Source organism: Manacus candei, unplaced genomic scaffold, assembly GCF_025592945.1.
Source record: "Manacus candei isolate 608988 ecotype Guabito, Panama unplaced genomic scaffold, ASM2559294v1 h1tg000002l, whole genome shotgun sequence".
Classification (NCBI taxonomy): Eukaryota; Metazoa; Chordata; class Aves; order Passeriformes; family Pipridae; genus Manacus; species Manacus candei.
In genome coordinates, this window is record NW_026138050.1 from 12,506,300 (window position 1) to 12,534,241 (window position 27,942).

General features: G+C 36.9%; 1 protein-coding gene across 28 annotated transcripts in view; it reads right to left on the reverse strand.

Moving 5' to 3' along the window:
• The window catches only part of RBFOX1 (RNA binding fox-1 homolog 1), a 1,149,451-nt gene that overhangs the window by 46,131 nt on the left and 1,075,378 nt on the right, over positions 1 to 27,942 (reverse strand). For 26 of the 28 annotated variants that reach the window (XM_051793639.1, XM_051793308.1, XM_051793550.1 and 23 more), the window contains 2 exons: positions 19,050 to 19,130; positions 3,342 to 3,474 (listed from right to left, as the gene is read on the reverse strand). In XM_051793639.1, the coding sequence (XP_051649599.1) occupies positions 3,342 to 3,474; positions 19,050 to 19,130 (214 nt within the window). The remainder of the gene's footprint in view (positions 1 to 3,341; positions 3,475 to 19,049; positions 19,131 to 27,942) is intronic. The other 2 variants (XM_051793724.1, XM_051794699.1) reach the window with 1 other exon arrangement.

Here is a 27,942-nt window from a genome sequence, read left to right on the forward strand (position 1 = left end):
TACAGATTCCAGGGAGACTGAGTAGAAGGAACCTGTTAGAGAGCAGGGACCTGGGGGGCAGAGCTGCTCAGAGAAACACCACAGATCACTGTGTCAGTCTAAGGAACACATGCTCTCAGCTTTACAGCTGATTTTCAACTTCAAAGCAAAATAATTCGGCTTCAGTTCCAAAACAATGTAATACAAACAAGGAAGTGTGAAGGAGATTATTTCAGATCAGGTATTACTCAGTAATAAGCTTCCTAAGGTTAATCAAATAAAATAAAAGAGGTAATTTCAAACTCTTCAGATTTATATTTTACAATTAAGTTCTTTTTCGAAAAGAAAAGCAATATTTTTCTAACTAAATGTTGGTGGAATTCAATGTAAATTTATAATTAAAATTATATCTGTCATTATAGAAAATGTGTGGGGTTTTTCTAATGATTGAAAATACTTAAGTGTGAAACTATTTGCTTGGCTGTAAGGCTGGGCTCCTTCTTTGGGTGAAAAATGAGAAATTGTTACTAAATTAATTGCAAAACAGCATTTAAAGCTTTTTCCATTTTTCTTATCAACAAATGATATTCCAAGTTGTTTGCTTCCTTCTCTGAGTTGATTCATTCCTTGTGATCTCTTTATTATCTCTGTAATTCTTCTCAACTCCTACTCCCATTGTGACTGCAAACGACATTCTTATAATTTATTTTCATTGATTAAGGACTTTTGCTGATGAAAATTCCTTTTTTGTTTCTTTAATAGGTCAGATTACATAATGGGTGAGCACAGAACAGAGTATCACAAAGCAATTCCAAACTGCATCAGTGAAGTTATAGCACAAGATCTAACACATTAGGCCAGAGAAATTATGTCAGAATGAAGCTTTATTAATCCAGCTGTGGATCAGTGCAACAGAGATATGCATTATTCCTGCACTGATCCATTAATTATGGAAGTGGGCAATTTGTGTTGTGCATCAGAAAGCAGGGCTTTTTATTATAACCCAGAGGTGGATGGAGAAAATTAAGCCTGACTAATATCTGAGCTACAACCGACCTGAATTAGGACAGGGCTTAGTAATTGAAAACTTTGGCAGTCAAATTACTTTAGACTGGGAAGGTGGGCCCTGGGTTACCAAGGGTCCATCTCAGACAGCTGGGAGCCCTCAGGGCAGTAAGATGTGACTCCTGAGCCATGCAACATGTGGCTCACTCTGAAGCTTAAAGGACAGGCCATGAAGGAAATGAGATTCATCCAACCTGACTGCCAAACCACCCTGCAGAAGGATGGAAGAGTGCTGAGCTGACCCCTTGGAAACCAGCTCAGCTGGAACACTGCTGAACCCGACTGCAGGGCACAACTGCTGTACTGGCTCACAACAGGACTTCTCAGCACTTGCACATCTAACTTACTGCCTAAAGATGCTGAAAACGAGCAGCACAGTTACCTGAGGATATACATGTATGGCACTTGGAAATGTAATTCTGCTGAGTCACTGTACTAACTGAACCACAAAAATCTGTGAAAAAAGCCACCCCACATACATATACACAGAGAGCACCCACGTGGCCTCTTAAATTAGGGCAAATTTAAGTTACTTACTAGTCAGAAAGTATTTACTCATTTTGCAAATACTAACCGAAAAAGTACTGTCCAATACTAGTAGCTATTTTCTCATATAACTTTATGACTTCACATTAAACTAAGGTGTTAATCATGATTATTGACATCATGATTAATGACATTGGCAATGACCCACGTTGCCATCTCACTACATATTGCATTTTGTGTTCAAATTTAAGAATTTATTTTTAAATGAGCTAGAGACTGAGAATCCACTTTCTTTATATGCAGTATCCACTTGGTAGCTGAGACATTCTGACTGAAATCTGAATGTTGGACATTCTAAACTTGCTCCCATCATTGCCATGTCCAATACCTTGATTAACTCTAAATGAGAGCCTGGGCAACAGTAGGATAACCTTGGTGGGACACCATCCTTGCCTGAAGGTAACTCAGGCAATCTTCAGAAACCACAGTGCCTTCCTGCAGTAGTGGTAATACTGTTTTGCTTATTAAATTAATATTATTTTGCTTACGAAAAACTTACATAAAACAACAGAGCACACTTTTACAAAATAAACTGATTTTGTGGCATCATTTGTATATTCATTTTCAGAACATCTAATTTGTCTGACATAATAATTGCCAGAATTGATGGAATGGTGAAACTGCCTGTCTTAAATATCCCTGAAAAGTCAGCCTGAAGGCTGACTGATGAGATTTACCAAACTTGCCTAAGGAATGGAGCAGAAGAGGAGGCTCTGCTGCCAGCTCCTGTACAAGGGGATATTCCCTGTGGGAGCAGATGAGCTCCTGAATGGGATTTGAGTGTGGGCAGAGATTGAGATCACCTTCCCTTGCTGCCTGTGCCAACCCTTCCTGACCCCTTCTCAGGAAGATCTGGCTGCTCTACAGAGACATGGCAGCAAATCTACTTCAAATTTTCAGGACAAAATGCTACTCTGGCCTGGGATCTGGTAAGTTTTCTGATTTTGCAGATTTCCCAATTTATTAACAGCTGAAAATCTTTTATCAATGTTTTTAGGGTTTTTAAACATCACATGCAGCATACAAAGCCTTTCTGTGTCAACATTTGCAGAGCTATAGGAGAGTTTATTTCTTCTTTCTTTCCCTCAAAAATATGCTTAAAACCCCAATCATCTTCTGAAATAAAGATTATTAAGTTTCTAGAAATTACTACTATGAATTCCTCTTTGTTCCTTAGTTTACTGGTTGGTTTTAGTAAATGCAGGTCACTGACAGGGAAATCTTAAGGCATTATTTAAGCAAACATACTCCAAACCCATGGTCCTGAGAGAAGCATCCCAGATTTCTATCATGGCAAAGATGGCAATTGGAAAAACTAAGAAAACTGCAATAAAAAAAAAATAAAATAAATACAGCACTAAGCTTTCAGGTCCAGAGACAACTTTCAGTAGTGAAGAAAAAGGAATTAACTTGATCCAACCTCCTTAATAACCAGATGTTTGCAATCATCAAAAATACATCTTTTAGCCGAAACGATTTCTCCGTTCCAAAGCGTTCCCCGTTTCTGAGAGCATTTCCATAACAACATGTGACATCTGAAATGCTGGAGGCCACCAACCATGGCAGTGCAAATTACAGTCATTTTTCAACACCCTGGGCGAGGTGCAGCCCGGGCCTGGTGTCGGCGGTGAGCCACGACCCCCACGCGCCAAAAAAACCCAAAAATAAAAGTGTGTGGCCTTGTGAAACCCATGCTAAAGGTGTGGAAAAGTGAGCTCCATGCTAAAGGTGTGGAAAAGTGAGCTCCTTACCCGCCGTAGGCTGGAATAGGAGGAGGGGGAGCTGCTGCACGAAACGTGTTGTACACCGTGCGACCTCGGCCTCGTAGGTGGGCACCTCTGTAAGCGGCAGCTGCGGTGGCAGCAGGGTAGGGAAATCCTGGCACTGCAGGGGGAAAAAACAGGGATTAACGGGCAACATTCAGGTCCAGTGTTCTGAAACAAGCAGTATGTTTATGCTTATTACCTGTAACTGGACGAGGGAGTCACCAAATAAGTAAATTATTAGTCTTTTAGATCGTCTTTACGTGGAAAATCTTTGTATGGAAACAGGACAAACTGGGAATTTGGATGCTGTTGTCAGAGGTGGCTCTCAGTTTCTTAGAGCACAGCATTAAAAAGAATGTTGGCTGGTTCAGCCAGGAGACTCCTGAGGTCCAAGTTCAGGCTCCAACTTATAAGGTCAGAGACATTTGCATCATAGTATTGGATCTGCCTTCCAAAGTCAGCCCTGTTTTGAGTGAGGGTGAGACATCAGACATTTAGGTGACCTCGAGTCATCTACATTATCCAGTGATTTTGGCAACTGAACAGAGCTTTGCTTTTGTTCAAGAGCTGATTATTAACTGGGTCTTAACTGTGTAACCATGGAAAGAAAGAGTTTTCTCTCTCTTTTCTGTTTTTTTTTGGGTTGTACCACATTCATAACAGTACCTTTCATTCCTTCAAAGGCAAGAGTTGCATAGTTTAGAAATATCTGTCTGAATCCAGATAATATTCAGACCAAATAGAAGCAATTTAAGCAAATAAAGAAATTAACCCAGGCATTTTTATATTGCCATTGCAGCTAAGTGTAAACATTAATTACTATTCCATGTGAGACTTAAAATATTTTAATCAGAAATTGAACAGTAATACAGTATTACTTAGAGGCTTGGGGTTTTTTTCTGTAAAATGTCTGTAAAACTGTACTCTTAATAAACTTTTAATTATAAAAAGAAACAAAAATCCAACCCAGTAACCAACCAAACTTTACACTGCTCTTTCTCTGTTTTTTTTTTAATCAGACTTCATTATTTCATTTCTCCTGTTTACATATATTGCTTCTCAATGTTAGAACAGGTATTTCTTGAATGAATTAATCAGTGAGACAGAAAAAAATCAAATCCAGCTCTGTGGCACTCAGGTTGCATCAGTTGTGCTTCACTATGCTGATTTTTTTTTTCAGTTTATAAATAAAGAGATAAAAGAAATAAACATTTCTTATCAAAACCCTAATAAGGCACAAGCAAACGGAAATAATGATGTAGAAAACACTGTGGTTTTCAAATCTGAAAAACAATTATTTCAAACCTCCTTGGTCTTTCATCTGTTTAGGTAATAAATTTTAAAAGAAACCTTGAATTTGAAAAAGGAAATGAAAAATTCACAACCTGTAGGCCTTGCTGACTGAAGGCAAATATTGTAATTGTGGTGACTTTCCACTATTGTCTTACTGCTGTGGGGCTTTGCAAGGTCCTTCTCACTGACAAAAAGATTATACAGTAAGTTCTGCAAAGATTTACTTGCCTGTGATACAATATAAACCAACCTTACAGCAATACAAATAAATTAGAACTGTCTTAAAAAGTGCAAATACCATATTTTTATTCCTTTCTGTAATAAGAATGTGTGTCAAAATCAGCAAGATGAACTTTCAGAACTCAATATACTGTTGATAACTTTGCAAGCAACAGCATTTAAGAAGTGTTAAATAAATACTAATAGAAAGCACTCTTTTGAGAAAAAAACAAACATATATAATATAGATTTAAATGCTGTAAGTACTTTTGCATATTCAATAACACTGAATATTGAACAGTACAAATATAGGAGTTCTAGAATTATGACCTACTGCTGAAACTATGTAACTTTTGTCCTTTTCCTTTCCATGTATACAGTCCTGTGTAAAAATTAAGACAATATACATAGAAAAATGTAAAAGGTAGTTTTCAGTGGACTGAAGACATAATTACAGCAGAAAGATCTACAAGTCTGTGCTGGGGTTCCTTTGATAGAGTGGACTCTGCCTATAGAACCAAACAAATAAAAGGTGCAGGGGTCTAATAAATAAAATTTTATAGATGAAAATTAGCAATGCATGAGAAAAACATGAGGGTTGGACCACGTGGTGCCTTGCTCACTTCAGTCCCTTAGAGAATGTGTTTGTGAGTGAGAATTCCTTAAGTAGTTTACAATAGGTGATGCACAAAACACATTTAAATGGTCATATTTAAATGCAAGAGACACTGAGGATACACCTCTGTGAAAGTGTGAGGCCTTAATGTGCTCTGTGAGTATTTTTTATCCTTTGAATTCTACCTTTCAATCCAGCTCTGTATTCGTCATGGTCACACCTTGGAAAGAACTATAGGAAGGGCCAACGACCTCAAATCTTTGGCAGTGAATGCTTTCTACAAAGAAATGTCACTGGAAAAGCAGAATGCCCCATTAATGAATGAGCCAAAAATAATATTATGTATAAATATTTATATATTATATATATAAAATTACATTTTTATGAGAAAGAAGGCTTTATCTTATGAAAGAGGAGAAAAAGCAAGAAACAGAGCCAACAGGAAAAGTCTCTTAGCCCCCAGGTGCCTATCAAATCCAAAGCCTGGAATAGTGGCTCAGCATTCCTGGGAGATGCTAAGACAGGACAGTGATTTCCACCATTTTCAAAGGATCTGCAACCCAAAGAGGTGTTAGAATGAAAAGCCTGAAGTAACTTAATTGTTTTGCTGCGCTTGCATTGCATTGTTTCCTTCCAACAAAGTCATGGAACATAAAATGTCTAAAGTAAAACAAAGCACTAAAAAAGCTTGTAGAAGCAACTAGTAGAAGGCAGAGCAGGGATTTGCAGTTCTGGCAGGAAGAGGATCAGATGGGATGGAAACTAAACAAGAGAAACACGAGACTAAGAGTAGTATTGCAAGGTCTTATGATCAAGTAAGGTCTAACACTTGAGTTTAAGCACAACAGAATTATATTCATCCCAAAAAACTGATTTGGGTCCATCTGAAAATCAGAGTATCTGAAACATGCCTTTTATTTCCAGGCAGTAACATCAAAGATTAAGATCAGAGGAAAAATAAGCAACAAGTTTTGTCACCCTAGATTTCAGCTCAGAGCAAAAACACTGTGCTAGTTCAGGCCAGCTGAGAAATCAGATGGTCAGGAATATGTAGTAACCACAGAATTTATCTTGCTACCAACTTTTTAATATCCTCACCCCAAAATAACCAGCAGAAGTGGCACCATTAGAACACAACTGAAGAATGGACTTCATAAAAACAGTTTTATGAAAAGAGCTGTCCCATCAGGAAGCATTAAATGCTATTAACCAGTCCCAAAAGTAATGAATATACTAGCCAGGAGGGGGAAAGATTTTAATGACTTACAGTTTGTAGGTCAACCTTCCTTAGTGCCTGAGTGCCAAAGTGCTGCAACTCAGTCAGTGAAAATGCTGTTATAATGGGGTTGAAAATGTGTTTGACTCTCAGCAGGGAAGCATCTGAGCCCACTTCTAAGCAAAAGTGGCTTAAAATCATCAAAGTAATTTGATGACTGGAATCCTTCTGATCTGTGACACACAAAAGGCAGATTTCTCCAAATATACATTGATGATATGAGGTGATAACATGAGGTTAAAACAAAAAAAGACTTTTCTAAGGACAGCATGTGGTCAAATATCAAGCCATAGAGACAACTTGTAATTTCATCTAATAGCCCCTCAGTTCTATAATTATTCATTCAGCTATTCAAATATGAATGAGACTACAAGAGCAACCACAGAAATTCAGTTCCTACAGTTGAACTGCACTTTTTCAAATTAAAAAATTAGAGTATAAGCAATATGCTGTGGAAGTGCTTGGCTTTGCTTCATATAATTATCCAAAAGCATACAAATCATCTTCTTCTACAGCCTAAATGATTTTTTTAAGAAACATTATGCTGGTGAGATTTCTTCTTTAAACTTATTTGTTCTATTTTTATACTTGAAAGGATAAAATTTTAAAATGTATTATTACAATGAATATTGGGTTCTCTCTTCCTAAACTTCGTAAACTTGGAAACATTGTCAGGACACCTCCTCCACTGAACTTCAGCTTAGATCTCAAACATGAAATCAGGTCAGCAAATTAAAAAGCCTCTGGAATTAAAAGGATTCTTGATAGTATATCAGTAAATTTAGGTAACTAACAATTTTATACAAAAAGCAAATATGAGCATGAGGAAGACAAACTTAATCTTTGTGTTCACAGATGAAATTTAATCAAATCTTAATTTGTCCCAGAAGATGTAATAGAAGCATTTGTTTTACTAATTTTGTATTAAATGAATATGACAGGGAGGTGCACTTTCTAGGCACCACATCTCACCACAGGCCTGGGAAAACAAAGACTAGAGGAACAATGACAGAGCTCAAGCTCCCAAAAACAGGGATATAACCTGGCAAAAAATACTTAAGGGTTATACACTGTGTATTAAAGTTTTAAAGCTCTGGGATAGATGAAAGAGCAGCAGATGCAAAAAACAACAGGGGGCAGATTTTGTATCAAAGCCATAAAAATATACAGCCATTTTAATGGGCAATTATTCTTCCCATTTGTGCTGTGGTTGGAATTTGTATGAGAGTGCCATATGCCCCCAGAAAGGTGTGCCGTCAAAATGGATGAACAAATCTACCTCTCATCACTCCTCATCTCTCCTCCTTTGCACAAACTAGCAGGTCATCTCCCATCAAGAGTCTGCAAATGCTTTATGGTGAAGAATTTTAATGTTACATCATGTTTGCACCAGTTTATAGCTAATTTACTGCAGCACAGTTTAACTGCTACAAAGGCAGGGAGACACATTTACATTATTCCCAGAGTTCAGGAGGACCCCTGTCGAGGAAGAACAATAAATTAAAACCAAAGAGATATAATGGGTAACATGCTGAGAAAAGCTAAGCAGAATAATCTATATGATGTTATCTGAGATTTCAGGAAGAGAATCAGCAGTTTAGCCCCATGTATGCTGTGTTTTCCCTTCACTGTAATAGTAATAAGTATTATTAAGTGGCATTCTTTAAAAGAATTATAAACACTGTGTTAAAGAGGATGTGTGCATTTAAATACACAGACCAAAGTACACTGCAAGCAAAATGTAAGCTGTGTTACTACAGATTTTAACATAAAAAGGCATTTAAATTATATATATTTATATACACACACATAATTAAAATTTCAGGGTAAAAAAAACACCTTTAGAAAGTTCAGAGTGTTTAAAATTAGCAGGTTGAACACACAGTTCTTCACCTGTCACTTTTGTGAGATGATTCTCCCTGGGATATAGTTGTGAATTAACTGAATATTGAACACATTTACAACTGGTCACTTCTTTTTCTTTCTTTCACAATCTATTTATTTTTTAAAACATACTTAAAATTATAGAACAATTATTTCCTTACTATTGGAGCAAAATATATGTCAGCATTATACACTGTTGTTTAGGAATTAATAAATCCGTATTTTGGAGAAACCCTTACTTATAGGGGACACTCATTTGAAATGCATTAAAAAGGAAAACAAAAATCTCTAATTAATGTACAAGTCTAATCACCATTCTCCACATGGAAGAGTAATTTTTCACTGTTCATTTGCTCAGTGTAATCTCAAAACTGACATAACAGAAAAGCAATGGCCTATAAATCTGCTCTCATTTGTTTCTTTAATATTCATATTCCATTGAACTACAGCTGCTTGTTGCTGCAGTCTATTACAACATGCAAAACTGTCGATAAAAATATTATGAAAGGCAAGATGTGTTTCTTCATGGCTCTGTGTGCCATTAATTTGGAAAAAAAATAACAACAAATGGCTCCTGGATTGTCCCTTAGTTAGCTGCACGCTGGGCGATTAGTGATTAATTACCTTGCTGCTAATTGACATGGCACAAGGAAATCGACACAGCCCTGATTAATTAACTTTTTTATGCAAGACAGTTACTTACAAAACACTGCACACTGTAATTGAATCCCTTTACACAACACTACTGCATTAAGTTTCTCTTCAAACCCAAATTACCACCAAATTTCACATCAATTTGGTGAAACTTTTTAAACATGCCAATATTTCTAGAAATGTTTTTAACTATTTCAGTCTCATATACGTAAAAAAACAGATTTTTAGTTTTTTCCACACCAAATCACCAACATAACCAAATGCACTCGAAAAAGGTACATTAAATATTTCACCAAAAAGCAACCTATTTAATGTGCTTATTCTTATGTTAAATTATAGGAAGACAATTTAATCAAACAAAACTTTCCATTTTGTTGTCCTTAGTTTAAAGTTGTTTTCAGATCTAATTGATCCATTATTTCAATAATGACTTGCATATACTGACTTCACACTTACTTTTCTCTGTAATTATTTTAAGTACATATGGAATTACTCTTTTTCTCTGCCTTCCTTTGTTTCAACTCTTCCCCTGTACCAATAAACGATCCACTGTTGGTTTCTATGAATATTGAAACCATTATATGCCATTAACTTATAACTTTCACCCTTCTTTTATTGGGCTGTATATGCAGCCACCTGAATCCCTCAGGCATCAGGGGATTTCTAATAACAAGCAACAAGAAATGGAGGATGAGGAAGGATACAAAGGAACAGCTAAGATGGTTGAGAGACTTTTTGCTAAATCAATATTACACCAACTAACAACTTCAAATCAAAAAAATGCTCTAACTGGTGGTGAACTTACTTATGGTGTACTTAATATCAAAATTAGAGTACTGCATAGCTGAAATCACAAATAGTTGAGGTACAAAGAACGGAAGACTTTTCACAAAAGAAATTCCTAACAAACAAGAAAAAGTTCAGTAGATAAAAACAAAGCACAGAGGCCATAAGGGAAAGGAAACAGTAGGAATCAGAGAAAACACATTTGATCTTAAATTAAAGAACAATCTTCAAATATAGATGATCAAAGTGATCAATATCTTCTCTCCTCTTCCTGGTTGTTGGACATGTACAAGTTCCAAGCAAATGGGAAAAAAAAAAAAAATCCCCTGTGCTAAACATCATTTCTGAGATAAAGGGAAAAGGCCAGGGTTGTGGAAAGCTGGATAAAGGGTAGCACTCCTATAAAGAGATGACAAAATTTAGTGATTTGAATGTTTATGCAAGTCAATTATATACTGACAAGAAATACTGTTTAGATGACACAAGGATTTCTAAAATTCAACAGAATTATTAAACTGTAAAGAAAGGATTGTCAGAAAGCTGTTGTGTTGGGAACAATTTAGGCAGGAAGTAATAGAGGAAAGACCCAGCTGTTAACCTAATCCAAGCCATAATGGAAAAGATTGTCAAAACAAAGAATTGCACCTGCAAAGTCATATAGATACTAAAAATGTTAATTCCTCAAAAGTACTTACTAGCTGTGAAATTCAGGTTGAATTTTGCTGTACACAGCATGGTTCTGAGAACCATGATTCAACAACAACCATCACAAAATACAGGAAGAGTGACAATAAAGTACATCTTTATTTGAAAACAAAACTTACAGGCTAAGTTTGATATCTGACAGACAGAATGATTTCAGATTTACAGTCAACTGTGTGTGCCTAGCACTAAAAATCAGTAACACAGCACCCAGAAAGCAGAGCTAAGGAAACATCAGAACCCTGGATCTAGTGCTCTGCACAAAGGGTCTGATGTGCAGTTACATTGTACATCTTCATGTGAAATAATTCTAAATGTAATTCTCACTATTTAGCTGCATACTGAAAGGAGTAAGCCCAAAAAAATCTCACTGTCCTAACTCATTGATTAGTCTCAAGCAATGCCAGTGGCCAAGTGCCAAATCTCCAAAACCAGAAAAACACCAAGTTAAGACCCCTGAGTTGCCCAGCTGTCCTTGGCCACACCTCATTTTTATTATTTGAACTAAAGGACAGAGATGCTCTCCCCACAATCTACTGTTGAAAATGTTATGCCCATCTTTCCAGTCATCTCCTACTACCCAAATGTAGGATTGTGTATAAGTGGGGGGAAAAAAAATCAGTGACACACAATTCAGGACGTGTCTGTTTACAAAGCTCTTTAAGCCTGCTAGTTCAGACACACCATCACTAAACAGATTAACAGAAGAATGAGTGCAAACAGCAAGGTCCTTAAGAACAGATTTGTGGGAGTGAAATGAAACCCACATTTATACATTTTTTGATAACTACAATGTATCTTATTGATGCCTTAATAGTCTCCATTTAAAATACAGACAGACAGAGGGTAAAATGAGAGTCTTCTTGAAAATAGTTACAGAAAAGACAATATATGGTGATACAGAACACCAAAAATGCTGTAACAGGAATTTCAGGTGGTACTACCAAAAGAACTCAAAGAGGTTCACTACAGCTAAAAATAGGCTGATACTTAAATCAAGAATATAACATAATTAATATGAATACAGTTTTACTCAATTGTGTTAGTTTTTTACTATCTTTATAACTATTTGACTTGGAAGTCAGTGGAGTTATCCTGCATCCAGAGTAGTGTAACTGTTCTAAGCAAGGTCCAACACAATGGGCAAAAATAATGTTTCAAAACCTTCTAAAGGCAGTTCAAAAGAGATGACATCAACATTTCTCCCTGGAAGTGATTTTTCAGTCTTTGACACTTCTATACATGAGGGGAAAAAATCATGGAAAGCAAATACCTTCCTGCTTACTATTGGCATCTTCTTTATTTAAACTTTCAATTAAACCCACTGTATATAACATACAAACAGGAAGGCCACTTTGCACATTTTTCATGGTTACTACAAGGTGATTCTCTTCACTTCATAAATAAAGGCAATTAATTAATTCAGGGAGCACATTAAAAGATAGTTTGACTCCTAAATGTTCAGTAATAAGATTTTTTTGTGGCCTGGAAATTGTATGTGTGATTGCCCTGTTCAAATGGGTAGACACTTCCCTTTGGGCAGGATTTTTGCACCCTCATTTATGAACCACAGTCCTACAAAAGGTTAAGTTGGTTCAATCACAGGCTCCTTTGCAGGGGTGCTCGACCTGTTCCCTATGAAGCAATAAAAAAGCAGACAAACCCACCAACGTGTAAACACAATCTACTAATACATATTTTATTAGTGATGAAGTGATCTGCCATTCCAATTTAGCCTAAGAGAGAACACACCAATTAAAAATTTAGTTTGCAGAACCTTTTTACATTAAATTCAGAAATACTGTAGCACTGGCAAATTATTTATACCACATGAATACTCGTTTTTTAAACTGTTCCTGACCCAGATTCTAATTCTAAATGGCAAGTCTGCTAAACAGGCTCTCCTTTACCAACAACAGTAAAATTGCAACATATAAATTAAGAAAAAAAAGTAATGATTAAATCAGAACAAATGAATCATTGATGTCATAACGATATTTGACCATTTGGACTGAATGTGGTCAATCATGTCTTGCATACAAAATCCAGAGAAGGGTATTCCAAAGGTCAGGAGCACCCACACTGCAGCTGCTTGGAGTCTCAGGATAACACTATCAGAAAACTACCATCATTACAATATAATTTTCAGGTAATTACATGTGTGCAACAGATTAAACCTGACAAAAATCAACTGAATCAAGGTTTCTAAACCCAATGCTTCCACTAATGATTTGGCTCAGAAGCTCACTTTGGAAAATTTCTATTTTTCCCTGTGTAATCTTCTCGGTATTGAAAACATCCCAGAACATAATAGAAATGTCCAAGGTCTTCCTTCAATCCATTAGTAATGCCAGAGAAATTAAAACCTGGAATGTCTTCGCTGAAACAAGAGACATGAAAACAGCTTCATGAAGCATTTTTTAGGGAGTTTACTAACATTCCTAAGCCAAGTAACCTACTTCTAAGCAAAGATATTCAACAGACATATTGCATAGACAGGTTTGATTTAATTTTCATTTCTGTAACAAAATGAGTCCTCAAAGAGACTAAATCCTACTGTTGGATATGATATTTATACTTTGTATTTATGATTTTCCTTATTTATTCTATAGCTATCAACATGATCCTGAACTATCCTCCACCCATGAATTAAACAAAACACCCAGAGGGAAAAAAAAATCTTTTTAAAACTAGTACATACGTCTGTTATACTTAAATGCTGATAAATTTTTTACAGAGAACATATATAAAAAGTAAAATTCCCATGTCATGTAATTAATATTCCAAGGTTGTGCCACAGATTTTCCTTCTCTCCTGGCACATAACACATAACTTTGGATCAGTAGTGTTATTTGGGACCATTCCCAATGTCTGCTCTGCAGGAATGAAGCCTCTTTCCCCGATTTGCTCTAAAAGAACTTTAGCATTTAAAACATTTCTTGTCAAAGATATCACGGGGCCGAGGGTTCCCAGGGAATTTTCCCAAAGAGCTGCCTTCCCGCCTTTCAAAACCATCTCATCTTTGCCTTGTTGCTTCCTGGTTGCTCATAAGCCAAAATCCCAGGGCAACATAGTTTATTGTTTTAATATCTGTCTGACGCAAAGCAAAAGGATCCTCTGGTGAGTGCTTATCTGTCATATGTACTTCTGTGAGAGGAATATCAAGACAAATAAGATGTTCCAGGGCATATCATGGGATTAGGAGCTTGGCACTGACTGAATTCTGCTTAAAAATAGTTGAAACGATAAATACAAAAAAAAAAAAAAAAAATCTATGCTGGTATTTTGAGGCTTGAAGAGCGTCGGGTTTTAAATATTTTAATTGTAAAGTGTGAATAGAAAATGAACACTCGAGTCTATAAATGGGACAAACAAGATGAGAGGAAAAAATGTTCCTAATTTAAACAGTTAAAACAATATAATTCTATTCTAATGGTACAATGGACTGCGAACTTACTTTGTATTAATTAAACTCATTGTAATGGCATTTTCTATATTGAAATGAATAACCAGTGATCTGGAAATTCATTTAGACCATTAGGTTAATTACAGAAACCGATGGAAGTTTTATCAGACAATTACAATTAAAGAACACGAACAATGTGGGACAGATTTATAAGCATTTGTACCACCTCAATCATTTTTGCTGAATTCTAGCACCACTTCTTCCAAAATTTTAATCAATATATCAATTAAAAAATGGGCCATCAACTTCATTTGCCCTTGAGTATGATAGATTAAAATGAATTAATATCGGATTTCTGCATTTTAATATTTTTCTTCTTTTAATTCCATCAGTTGATTGCAGTATGAAAGATTTATTTAGGAGCTGATGAGCATGCTTACTGAAGATGAAACGACTCTAACATTTAGAAAATCTAAGCCAAAACTGACTTCAGTTTAAAATGTACTCACTGAAGTCAAGGTAAAATTCTCTTTTATGGGCCTGCTAAACATTTGAGAAACAGAGGCATTCATCAGCACATCATTCTGAATAAAGGCATGTAGAAACTTAAATTATTTTATCATACCTGTCAGTTAATCAGTCCAGTGAACTGCCCCTTTTAATATATGCTCACAAAAATCCACATACCTGCCAACTCAAGTACCTTTATGCTTACTTGGAGCTAAAACAAAGCCTAAAAGTTTCAAAGTTCTGATTTAGAGAGTAAAAACATATTTAGCTGTCTTTGAACTTCCCTTTAAATCTTGAATTCCATCTCACTCCCATTGCCTTCTGTGGGACCTGGGGGGATGCACAGCTGGACATTTCTGAGATGTGATGCACAAATTCAGGCTGGGGCTGCTTCCCTGCACCAGTGCTCAGGCTTGGTGAGCCCAGGAACACTCCTTGGTTAGTCCAGACCACAGAGATTTCCACTGACATCTCTTTTTCCATGCCCTGGCAGAGAAGGGGCAGGGAGGTGATCAAGGCTCTTCACATGCTGGGAAGACAAGAGACAGCAAACACGACTTGCAAGAAAAGAAGTTTCCACTTTAGGACATCCCAGTGTTGGCACAGATGACCCAGGAACGTTGTGCCACCTCCATCCTTAGAGGGCTCCTGGAGCAGCCTGGTCCTTCCAACCTCAATTACTCTACAGTTCCACAACTTTGTGTCTTCCTTCTTTCCCATACTTTGGCTCTCATGAAATTCTACTTCATTCACACTTTCAGGTACTTCTATATTACAGAAAAATAGGCACAAAGCAGTCTTTAGAAGTCCTTGCAGCAATTTGGATTTGCATTTTTGCTTTTTTTGAACCATACATACCCAGCCATGTCACTGTCCTTGGCAGGACAGCCACACAGACATTCAGGGACAGAACCTTTTTCTTCTCTTGAATCTTCCTTTTTCTCATGGATCCTACTCACGTGTGGCTTCAGCGTGGAAAAGTTCCAGAATTATCCTTGATACATTTCTTATTTACCAGGAGATACAAATTTCTCTGGAGTTTTTAAAATTCCCTGTGGAAGCCACTAGTTTAAAGAAGTGAGGGCAAGGAGAGACTGTTGGTTAGGTGGAGCCAAACTGTTTTATTTACTAAGTTCCAGTGAGATATCACAGGCCTCCAGGAAGCTTCCAGTGAATGCTTACTCACAGGGATTTGGTGTCCTCTAATCCTTCCTGGCTGGATATAACTCCTTCCATGACTGTCTGCATTCTGCATTAAGATAATGATGCAGGATTTAGCTGATATCTCTTGTATCAGTCCTATCCTGAAGATGCCAATACCACGGGAATCTCTGGCAGCCAAGGTGAGACCCTGCCTTTGGCTGACTCAGTAAATCAAAGAACCTGTCCCACCCAGGGATGTGAACACATTGCCATGCTGAAACTCTGTCTTCTACATAACAAATTATCTATTCCCAGAATAGATGTGCAAATGAAAAACTGATCCAGGTCCCATCTTCTTCTTCAGCATAAGGGAACAGATGAGGCATGAGAGACTATTGCTACTGATTTGTTCCACTGCTCGCAGAAGAAACAGCTCATTTCTCTCTGTATTATGCGAAGGGCCAGAAGTGATGGAAGGAAGCAGAGCCATGTTTCCATCTCCTGACACATTCAGAGGTGTAACTAATCACTGTACTGGGAAATGTACAGTATGAGACATGAAATAAATCCTGGAGAAATATCAGAAGGGAAAGAGCAGCTCCGGGAATTGTGCTCTGCTTTCTGGAGAGCCAACGGGGTAAAAGTGTTCAGAGCCATCAGAGACTACAAGTGACCAGTACAATTAAAAGCCAAAATGTTAAGTGAGAAATAAAGCTAGCCAGAATTAAGAAAAATACATCTCACAACCAAGTTTCAGTCCTTTATGCCTTAAAACTTGGGAGCAAAAGATGAACAGTCCAGTTAGACAGGGACTATCCTCTTCCAAATATCTGAAAACTCCTATATGTCATTAGCATTTAATGAACTTGAAATATCTCAGATGGCTTTAAAATAACCTCAGCAGACTCTTTCCCTTCTGTTAAAGCAATTACAAATTTAAAGCCACTTAATTCTTACATTGTAAGCGGTCCTAAAATATCACACAGTTACAATATCAGCAGTAACAGAATAAATGATTAACAAATTCTTCAGAAATGAAAGCTGCAATATTGTTGTCTACCTGGAATGATAATAGTACAAGTATTGATTTCCTAGACACAAATGTTGACTTATCAGTTATAATTCCAATATTGAAATGTGCATAAAAAATGGAATATAGAAGATCTTTAAAATAATAAAGGAAATGAGACAAAAGTCAACCTTCATTTCTATTCCACTTTTGGTAGAATTTCCTATAGAAATGAAACTATTTTGCATCTTTATTGAAAGTTTTGTAATATGGAGAAATAAAAAATCTAATTACAACCATTAGTAATTGTAGTAATTTCGTGTTATTAGGAGTTGTGACCCTGGGGGGGAAACTGCATTTTGGCAAGATAAAATACTACACATAATAAAAGAAAAATCCTGACTTGCATGCACAGAGATTTAACAAAAGTGTAATAATTTCTTCTGCAAGGGCTACCAGCAATGTCTGTTATGAAACTGTGCATTACACATTGCCCAGTGGGAGGCAGATAGGCAAAGTCTATTTACTTATGTATTTGGTATAATTGAAAACAAACAGGTGTTTGTTAGGATATCATTATTCAAGGAGCATCACTGCAAAATAACATTTTTCACAGGGATTGACTCAGGAGACATAATGGAAACAGTGAAGTACAGAGCTCAGGGAGCTTGCAGCTACTCTCCAGGGATTTGATACTAGTGGGAATACCATGTGATGTAAACAGCAACTCCACAAATAAATGTACCAGTGATGTAATAGGAGCAACAGGGTAAACTTATGAAGGGCTTTTTTTAAAAGTAATTTTCAGAAACTTAAAACAAACACTGCCCCCTCTCCTCCAAAATAAGCTCCCTAGCAGCAAGATGAGTGAAATGTTTGGATCATTTTCTGGGAAAACAATTTCAGTCAAAGATTGATATTTTGGTCTAAAAGGAATAGTGCACTAAAAACATGTAAAAAGGTGTTAATTTGAACAATAAGTACTTAGTCCGTCTGTTGCTACAAGGATTTAAAAAAAACCTATTGCTTGGGAAAGGTGACACAGTACAAAATATTTCTGGGAGCATCTGGAGGCAAAAGCAGATTTAACTGACAATTTAATTTCTAATTTAAATTACTTGATAATATTTTGTTAGTTCACTATGCATTTGTAGACACTAGACTGCTGATTCAAAAGTGGATCCCATAAATATCCTGGAAAAGCAGTAGCTCTAAGGATGACACAGATAACATTTGACATAAGAGAATTACATGACTGTAGAGATGTTCACTATGGAACTCTTTTGTCCTCATTCCTGGTTTTAATTTAAAAAAATAAATTAATTATTTTGGTAATCTAGATAAGCTCTAAAAGAGTAGAACTGCATTCTAGACTGAATACAACCTTCATAAAGAGCATGTCTGATAATGTTAAATCAGACAATGTAAAGCATTTTCTTTCCAGAGCGCTGCTGTGAGCACAGAGCCAGTGCAATTACTGCTCCTGCATTCAGCTACTGCCTTCTTATCTGACCAGGAGCCAGAATGGGCATCACTGGCACCACCAACACAATCTGAAACACTCTCAGAAGAATCAGTTCTGCTTCTGGATTTCAGAGGACACATTTCCACTCCAAAGTTTTGTGTAGAAAAACGGCTGATGGCAGCATCTATTGTTTCAGCTTGTCTCTGCTATTTTTATTAGGGCAGCTTTTTATAACTCAAAATACCCACTTCCATACAGGCTGTTCCTTTTGTTAAAAAAAAAAAAAAAAAAGAAAAGGCTTCATATGTATTTGCTTCCTGACACAATCAAATGGCTGCATGATAAAAGACCTTTTGTGTATTGTGAGCAGGATGGAAGAAGAAACACAACATCTACACAAAATGCAGAGTGTGCAACAGTACTGGATTCCAAAAAATGTCACTATTACTGTAGAATTTTTTGACCATTTCTGTAGAACACTGAAATATAGGTAATTTTTTCCTTTTTTTTTTTTTTTTTATTAAGATATACTTTGAGGATAAAGATGCAACTAAAAAAACACCAAATTATCTCTCGACATTACTCACATATATATATATATATATTTATAAATACCACATTTGCTTTAACAAAAGCTGTTGGGAAAGTTCACATTTTTCGGGGGCTTAAGTTACATTAATGTCCTTTTGTCACAAAACAGAACAAAAAACGAGCCATAACACTAGCTTACTTGTGGATGTGTATACTAGTGAACTGGGGGCACTGTACACGGGAGATCCCTCCTGGTTTGCCTGGCACAGCAGCACCCTGCCTACAAGAAAGAGAGAGAGAGTGGTATCTGGTTTTGGAACACTTCAACTAAACCTCAGTTTTTTTATCTCAAAACAGAAATAAAGTCACAACCGGTGAGAAAGTCACAGCAGTGCAGTGAAGCAGGGGAGCTTTTCGTCCTTTGACTTCAAAGCAGAAAGAGCCCCAATAAACATGTACAATTTGACAATGGAAAAACAAAACACAGACATGCTCCAGAATCCCAACCCCCTTGCTATCCCACCATGGGGGAGCTGGTGCCCTCTCTGAATATTCCCAGCACCTCGCCCAGTGCTCTCTCTCCCTCTCAGCCCTGCCTCTGGATATTTTGCTGCCCATGGGAGCATCACCCACCCACCCATCCCACCCGAGAGCTGCCTGCTCAGCTCCCTGTCCTGGCTGGAATGAGGCTCCTGGAGCCACCAGCACAGGGCAATCAGCCCACAGCACTGCCATGGACAGACCAGGAATGGTCTCTGTGACATCACTTGCATTAACACTGCTATATAAGTTCAGTATTTTTTTCTCAGAAATACATAAATATAAGCTCATTTCCAGGGAATAAGCGGGATTCAGGACTAAGAACAGAACCAAATAAAAGAAAAAAAAATAAAAGAAAAAAAATAAAAGTAATAACCAAATCAATTTAAACCAATATTTTTGCAATGCTCATTTTGAACAAATGACACAAGTTTAGGCTTGTTTCCTGTGGGGTTTTCTAATGAACTTAAATAAAATGCCTTAGTCTTTCTTAAAATCATATTTAGCAGTCTTAGCTGAATACAGGTTGAACATTGACCAGAGGTAGAAACAACTGTACTTTCACAAGAGGAAAAAAAACTTCTGCACTTCTGGAATAGAGTCTGTCAGGAAAAGCAGGATATGACACATCTGGTTTTGCAGATATATGCGCATATATCTGTATATACACACATGGAATTATATATACACACCCCCTGACATGCTTCAAGCTGTCAGGATTTGTGAATCACACAATTCAAAGGCATTAAATTTATATGGAGATTTGTGAAACTTCAGTGGTTGTGCATTGACATACAATGCAGCTCCACAGAGTTCAGTCCAACACGTTTGGAAGGACCAGATTCCTTACAAATGGTAGGCAGGTTTTCCATTGAGTATTACAAGTGCAATTCTCAACTTGCATTCAGTTACCAGAGCAGAGTTCTTTCAAAAAATATTTTTAAAACATTTTCTGCCATTAACCAGTTTCCTGATTATTGCTTGCAACTGTCAGTTGAAGGAGAAATACGGGAAGCACTGAATAAAAATAATTCTTGTCATTTATGCAATTTAGCTAAGACTGTGACCACTGAAAATCTCATTAATTACTATGCTTCTAAACTTCCCAGACAACAGCACACCCTTAAATGACAGAATTTAGAAATGCTTGCTTTTTTCCAGCCATTCACTACTACAATGAAAGAGAAAACAAGCTAATTTTCCCCTCCCTTAAGACAGCAAATATTTGATTATATCAATATCTATCCCTCTCAACTTTCTAAAAAATCCACAAGTGGAAGCTGTCAAATGAACATGCACCACTGAGATCCTAATTAAAAGCAGTATTTTCAGACTACCAAATAAACAGGCTCAATCCACACACTCATTTGACACCAGGAACGTGCACTTTGGAATATTAATGGATGTAACTTTAGAGATGCTTCAAAACTTGGGCTATTGCAGAAGGCTGAAAATGAAAGTGAGCTGAAGACCCAGAGGCTCATCCAGCTGAGAGAAACACATCAGGAAAATCAGGCATTTTCATTAGGTTTTAAGAATAGGCAACTATAATGACTTCAAGTATGATTTGTAAATATAGAAACAAAAAAGCTTTTAGAAATCAAAGATGGCAGCTTGTGTACATTATTCCCCATAAATCCCAGATGACACTTTGCTTGCTCCATGCTCCATAGGTATTTTCCAGTTCTTACATTTTTTCAGATTTCATCTCCACAAATCTCATTTTCCCTACTCTAGTCTTCTAATTTTTAATGAAAGTACTTCAAAACAGATGCTTTTTTCATCTGTGCTACTAGAGTGTATTTAATTTCTTGCATAGAGCCTTCTAATTATATTTTGACAATCTGCCTTCGAATTTGTACATAAAATTAACACTGATAACTAAAACATTATTATTAGATTTTGTCAGAAAAAACATGAACTTTTTTTAATCTACTTTTGTAAGAAAAGATTATTTCTGCTGCATCTAATTTTGGTATTAAAAATATTTAAATTGTGATTAATACAACTGAGGAAAGACTGAATTATTTACAATAAGATCTTGGATAAACCTCAGAACACAGAAACAATCTATAAATTCCCCAATGGAAAAAAATAAAATTCCTCCAGAATACTAAATTCTAGCATGATATAATAATGGGGTTTTTAATGGAATAAAGGTGTTTTTAATATAAAGTTCGTAACATTTCTGTTCAAACTGTTAACAATATCATGGAGCTGATGAAGTTCAGAAAATGTCAGTCAGTTCATCTTTATTTCTCCAATCCCATCTTGTCCCAGCATATTTCAGGCTGATGTTTTCTCCTTAAGAATCAGCTCAAACCCCTGCAGAGATCCACCTCTCAGCCCTGCCACTCGGGCTGGGGACAAAACCCCACTTTTCAAGATCAAAGACTATTCCCACTCATCCTTCTCTTCCTCCACTGTTTTCTCCTACAGTTCACAATTAAGAACATGTTGTTTGATTAGGTCCTTTGTTGAAGCACTGTAGTTATTTTGGGAAATAATTACTCTAAAAATATGCAGGGCCGTGGAAAAAAAATAAAAATTATGCAAAGTCATTGATATTTTTAGAATACTTAAAATTCGGTTCCCAGTGGTTTCAAGACATCTGATTAAATGTATTCCCATAATTTTTTCATACTTTCGAAAATAAGTTTTTGTGTACAGTTATTTACATGATTCATATAAACTAATCTACAGAGCATAAGTGGAAGTACCAAATATACAGGTGATGCTGCACAGAGCACTCACTGCCTCAGGCAAGTCACAGCACAAAATTCACTATATTTCTCAAATACTCAGCCAAGTAGTACCCAAGATCAGCAACAGGTGGACTCTCCAGTAAATTATAAAGGATTTTAAACCACTTCTGTTAAAAATAGCTTTTAACTGGACCCGCTGGGTAGCCAGCACTACAGACAGCTTAAAAGAAAAGATCTGGAATTAGTTTAAAAGAATTTACACAGTTAGCAGGAATCTTTCACAGCATTGTTTGTGGAAGTATAAACTGAAATAACATAAATGCATTCCATTAGCCAAAATCAGGCTGCTGATCTAAAATCACCAGTGTTGCAAGGCCTTGGTCATGGGCACAGCTCTCTCCTGTCACAGGAAGCAGGTGAAACTTCTAGAAACCTCTAGTACTGTGATGGTTTAAAGTTTCTATACCATTTTTGAGAACCTGAGCTTACAATTCACCACCTCACCATGGACAGGGCTTTAGTACTTTAGGTCATGAACCAAGAGTTTCCAATTTACTGTTTTTTGGGGGACTCACAAAACAGAAGAGGGCAGAAGTTGCACTGTAGAGCTCCATAACTTACTGGGGGTTTGCCCTGGGACATAAAGTGAGACACAGGGGAAAACTGATTTTCTACTCTCACTCCAGGATTCCTAAAGAACCACACCTTCAAATAAAGCTCTCTGGACAACTCAAAGGTGACAGTGGTGCTGAGTTCTCTGGTGCTGCCACCCCAGCAAAAGGGTAATCACAGGAGCATTTTCAGTGACAGGAATTCATCAAGCCAACATGCAGAGCTGGTCTTCACTAGGTATTAGTGCACAAGTAGCTAAAATGAGAATTTGTAACATAAGAACCAAGGAACTTACTACATACAAGGAGATTTAGTGATGATTACATTACTTTAGTCCATTGTACTCCCAGTTTTCCAGGTAAAGCAGCTGCTTTTTATGCATATTTATTATATTGTGTCACCAAAAGGAGCCTCTTACTGCTTCTCACAACTAAGTACCAGGTCATACACCCTATAATACTATTTACCACAAAAAAATCCAAACAAAACCACAGGAGAAAGTTAATAAAAACTAATGTTATTTGTGTCCCACTTCGACTATATTATTATAAACTGTTATTTTAGGACCCTACTCTAAAAGCTACATTATTTATTAAATTCAGTGATTGTTATTTCATTTTCTCCTTCTCCCAACCCGGTTGGGGAGCCCAATCTTCCTCCTGGGTTAGTTCTGGTCATTCTGATCCCTGTTGTCCTCCAACCTTTTGCAACAAGTATTATTCCTATACATTCCAGGGGCCAATGCATGAAGAAAACTGTAAAGCTGCATCTGTCATGAACAAATAAGGAGATTTGCAAGTGTATCAAAGATCCTCATAAGCAATCCGTGTCTGCTCTTGATTTGCTGTTCTAAGAGTGTAATTTAATATTGGCCTTTTCAGACAGAAATAGCATTATCTTTGTTTTGGTCTGAACTATTGTTCTTTGATGGATTATTTGAAAAACGTGTCACAGAAATGGATCAGAAACACCTAATAAAAAGCTCCTGTTGTACAGTAATAGCTTATGTTAGCTTCTATTGTCCCTTCTGACTAGGGAATTTAAAGAGAGCCTCTATAGCCTCTGTCTTGAATACAGAACAGTTGTTAAGTGCTCTCTTAGCCCTTCATTATCAATAGTTAAACTACACAGCTTTAGTATGCTTTTAAATATGCTGTTAATTCAAAAAAAAGGGCTTTGTGAGGGCCTTCAGTTATTTGGGATCTCTATAAAGGAATAATACTCTTCAGATTTTAACACAACCACTCAGGGATGACTGTGTGTTTCATCCATTATTAACAAGGACTAAAGTAGCATCACCCAAAACCACACACCTCCTTTCTTTCAATATGCTAAAAATACAAATAAAACCTATGTTTAATCCCACCAAAGTTTATATATATATAGCTTCAGTTAAACAAGAGGGTAGGGAGAAGAACCTAAAGCAGTTGATATTCCATAAGTCCAAACCTGTTTTCATCTTGCCTTCTGACAGCAAACCTGAAATACATTCAATTATTGAACAACCTGTGTGTACTTGCTACCAGTAATGAGAATGAGGCTCTGCTCTATACACACACTTAGGTAGTAAGTCCCTGACCCACATATAACCTCACACATAAAAACAGGGGAAAAAAACCCACCGACACACAAAATAATAGGTGGTGAAGGTATTTGTCTCCAAGACATTTTCGGTGATCTCTCTATTCAAAAAATATATTTAAGATGTTAATTTTCCTTCCATCACTTTTCTAAGCACAGTGCAGGTTTCTTTATTATCACCTCTCAGAGTGTCACCTCAATACTCAAAGAACTCAGGGAACAGCAATGCATGTTACAACAAATATCATTTGTGAGCCACCATCCCAATTATTCTCTGTTGGTCATCTCATTTCCCAGCTCTTGGGAATCAGACCTCTCTACCTTGTTGTGAATGTGCAGTATCCAGTGTGCTAAGTCATATTCTGGGATTGGAAGGTGTTACTATCATGTAAGTAAAAATCAGACAAGCAACAAAATTTGCAGCTCTAGTGAAAGATAAGTCCCCAAAGTCTCCTTCTCCCCACCTCTTCTCTTCTCTTCATTATATAACTCATCCCACAGTAAAAAGGACCTCTCCTTCTCCAGGACCTGACATATCCCACACAACTGGTCAAACTCCTACCAGCAGGATGTACTCTGGTGCCTTAGACCTACAAAGAGCTTGTGGACAGCACAGGAGTTGGGAAGTGGCAAATCCTTTTAAGCCCCGCTCCTCCAACTGCATCCTTTTCCTTCCTCCCGACAGGATGAGTTGCTTTGAAGGTTTACCCACTAAAGATCCACGAGAGATCTATTAAAAGGCTCAAAGATTGTTTTGAGAGGAATAGCTTGGCATTTTTACTGGCAGATTTTGGTTGTGCCACGATACTGCTGGTATGTGGCAAAGCAATGCCAGTTTAAAAACACACACGGTGTGTCTGACTCGTTTGTGTTTTAATTAACATGCCAACCTTACCCTAGATGGGCTCTGTAGCAGGAAAAAATCATGTAATGATGCCCTTCATGAAGTAAAACTGTTGCAATAAACTTTCCTTTCCAAATATAATTCCAAAATTATTTACCAGCCATAGACATTCCCTGTCTGGAAGCCAAAATGAAACTATGGTATCACACAAACTCAGCTGCTGCTTCTACCAAAATATGTACCATGCTTAGAGAGTTTGCCTGTGCTTGTAAGTGAAGTTTTATCATTGGCATACAAGTGTAAATCCTTATCCACATATTGTCACCAGAAAAGTCTAAAACTGGAAATGCACCATGTAGTCATGTAAAAACATCGGAGTGGTGGTGTCAGGATTGCCCATAAATGTAACTTTTCTACAAAATATGTCTACTGCAGGATACATCTCTACAAATTCAGGTGCATATAAATTGATATTCCGTGATATTCACTGCCATTATTTTGCATTGGGACATGTGTCCCACTGAAATTGTCCAGGATTTTGACAAGTCCAGTCTTTATTCCTAATCTTTCCAAGTGCTCCTAGCAGATGCAGTAGGTAGGCAGGTAAATGATGGTTACTCTTGGTTCACTGTAACCTTACTTTTGTTCGTTTGTAACTTTAAGAAACAAACATGAGACAAATCCTGAAGCATAAATACAAACTGAGTTGGTATTATACTGTTCTTGAAATTGGATACTTGAGAATATACAAAACACACTTATGTTCTGCTGATAACTAAAACGGGTCACATTCATACATCTGCCTGTTGAATAAAGATTGCAACAGGAATAGAATCACAGAATAAATGAAACTGGAGCCTTTCTGCCCAAACACAAACACTGCAGTTTCAACATGGCCCTGGAGGGATTACAAGTGGATGTGTTTATGCTTTATCCCCTCATATTGTGTCAAGACACTATTTTCTGTGTAAATTACCTATTTCAGTAAATCTATAAGACAGAGATGCAAATCTAATGCAATTAGATGCAGACATGCAAATTACTAATCCCTCAGTTCTATTTGCTTATACCAGTGAATGCTGGTTTTGGCTTATAAACAAAATTCTATTCTGAATGACAAGCTAAGAATATAAAAGAGCAAAAATTGAATCATCATGCATAATCCTGGCTTTAGCTAGTTTATTTCTTTCCTAGACCAGTCATATTTCAGAATTTCAGGAGCATGAAAAACCATTAAAAAATGGTAATGCAATGTTCCCAAACTTTCCAAAACATTCACTTTCATTAGAAGCAGTTCTATGCTTGGAAATTTCCAAAGAAAATCTGAAAGAACCAAACTGACAGAGCTTGTAAAGCACAGCCCCATCTCAGCTAGATCCATAAATGACTGAATGAAAACCTCTGTATTCTGAAATTTACTCTCAGTAAGTATTATGAAATGCAATTGCAATGCAAATATATGGGGTTTCTCCATCCAATGCCCAAAATGGGAAAAAAATGCATGAGATGGAACAGAAAACACCAGCTATATGTTTGGAATACAATTAACCATAATCTTAAGCTGCTTTAGCATTAATTGACAGATGTAATCAAGGTTTAACACACAGCAGAGTTGTTTTCCATTCCACTTAAGGGTATTAACTTTACATTTCATATATTACTTCACTATTTTGCATTTCAGAATAGTTTGTCTGCCTGACTGTCCATCCTAACGCATGGATCTTCCTAACTTTGTTATTCTTCTAATCAGAGGAATTTATTCCTCTGCATAACTGCTATTAACTTATCTAGCATTGCAAATATCCCACCCAGTTCTGAACAAACAAGTGTTTTAGTGATAACCTTGTAGTTTGTCTTAAATTTTCCTTTGAGAGATTCCTAAGCCACTGCTTTTTACATAAATCCATGGCTGATACTTGGATTGCAATCTCAATTTAATCTATTAGACACCTATGACACATCTTACAGCCTTGACCTCAGGTCCAGGCAGTGCCCACCCAGACTCACCTGTGTTGGTAAATAATTGGGAGAGAGGAACAGCAGCTCTAGAACAGCTGGGTTTATATCCAGACTCTAAACCTACATGACACACAGTCTGGAGAGGCTGTCATCTTACCTAATTTGTTTTTGGGTCTGTCACTAATCAGGAAACCATAGAACATCTTTTCACCTAGCACCAGAATGATGTTTAAATCAGAGAAGTCCAAGTATCATTTTTCCTCAAAAAATGTGAGTACTCTTTGTGAGTAAAGCACAGCACTTAACTTCCTTTTTAGCACTTTAAAATTTGATCAGTTATATTCACAACAAAAACATACAAGCAGTAGAAGCAATGCAATGACAAAGAAAGGACAGTAGAGCTCCTGCTTGATCAGAATGATTTCTTTTGGTTTAGTAAAGTAATATTTAAACAAACAAGGCAAAGCTCCTGCTATGTGGAATTAGGAGAAACATGGTCAGCAGATCAAGACCTACGTCTCAGCAAGACTGTACCATCAAGAAAACTGATCCAACCACCCCCAGATACATCCCTGCTCCAACTTTTGGGCAATACAGAGTTTCTGTTTGTCCAGTTTCTGTTTGTGCACAAATTCATCATAATCCTGTATCAAATGATTCCTCTCTGCCAGGTTGGGGTCAGAAATTTCCAAACTTTGACACTGAAGAAGCAGGAACTCCCTTCTTAACCATTCTCCATCTTCTGGTATAAAGCTCTATCTACAGCTCAAGATTTACTATCAAATAATCAAGCCTATAGAATTTTTTAGAGATCCTATAAGAACAGTGTGAAAGCCTAAGTGTATACTGTG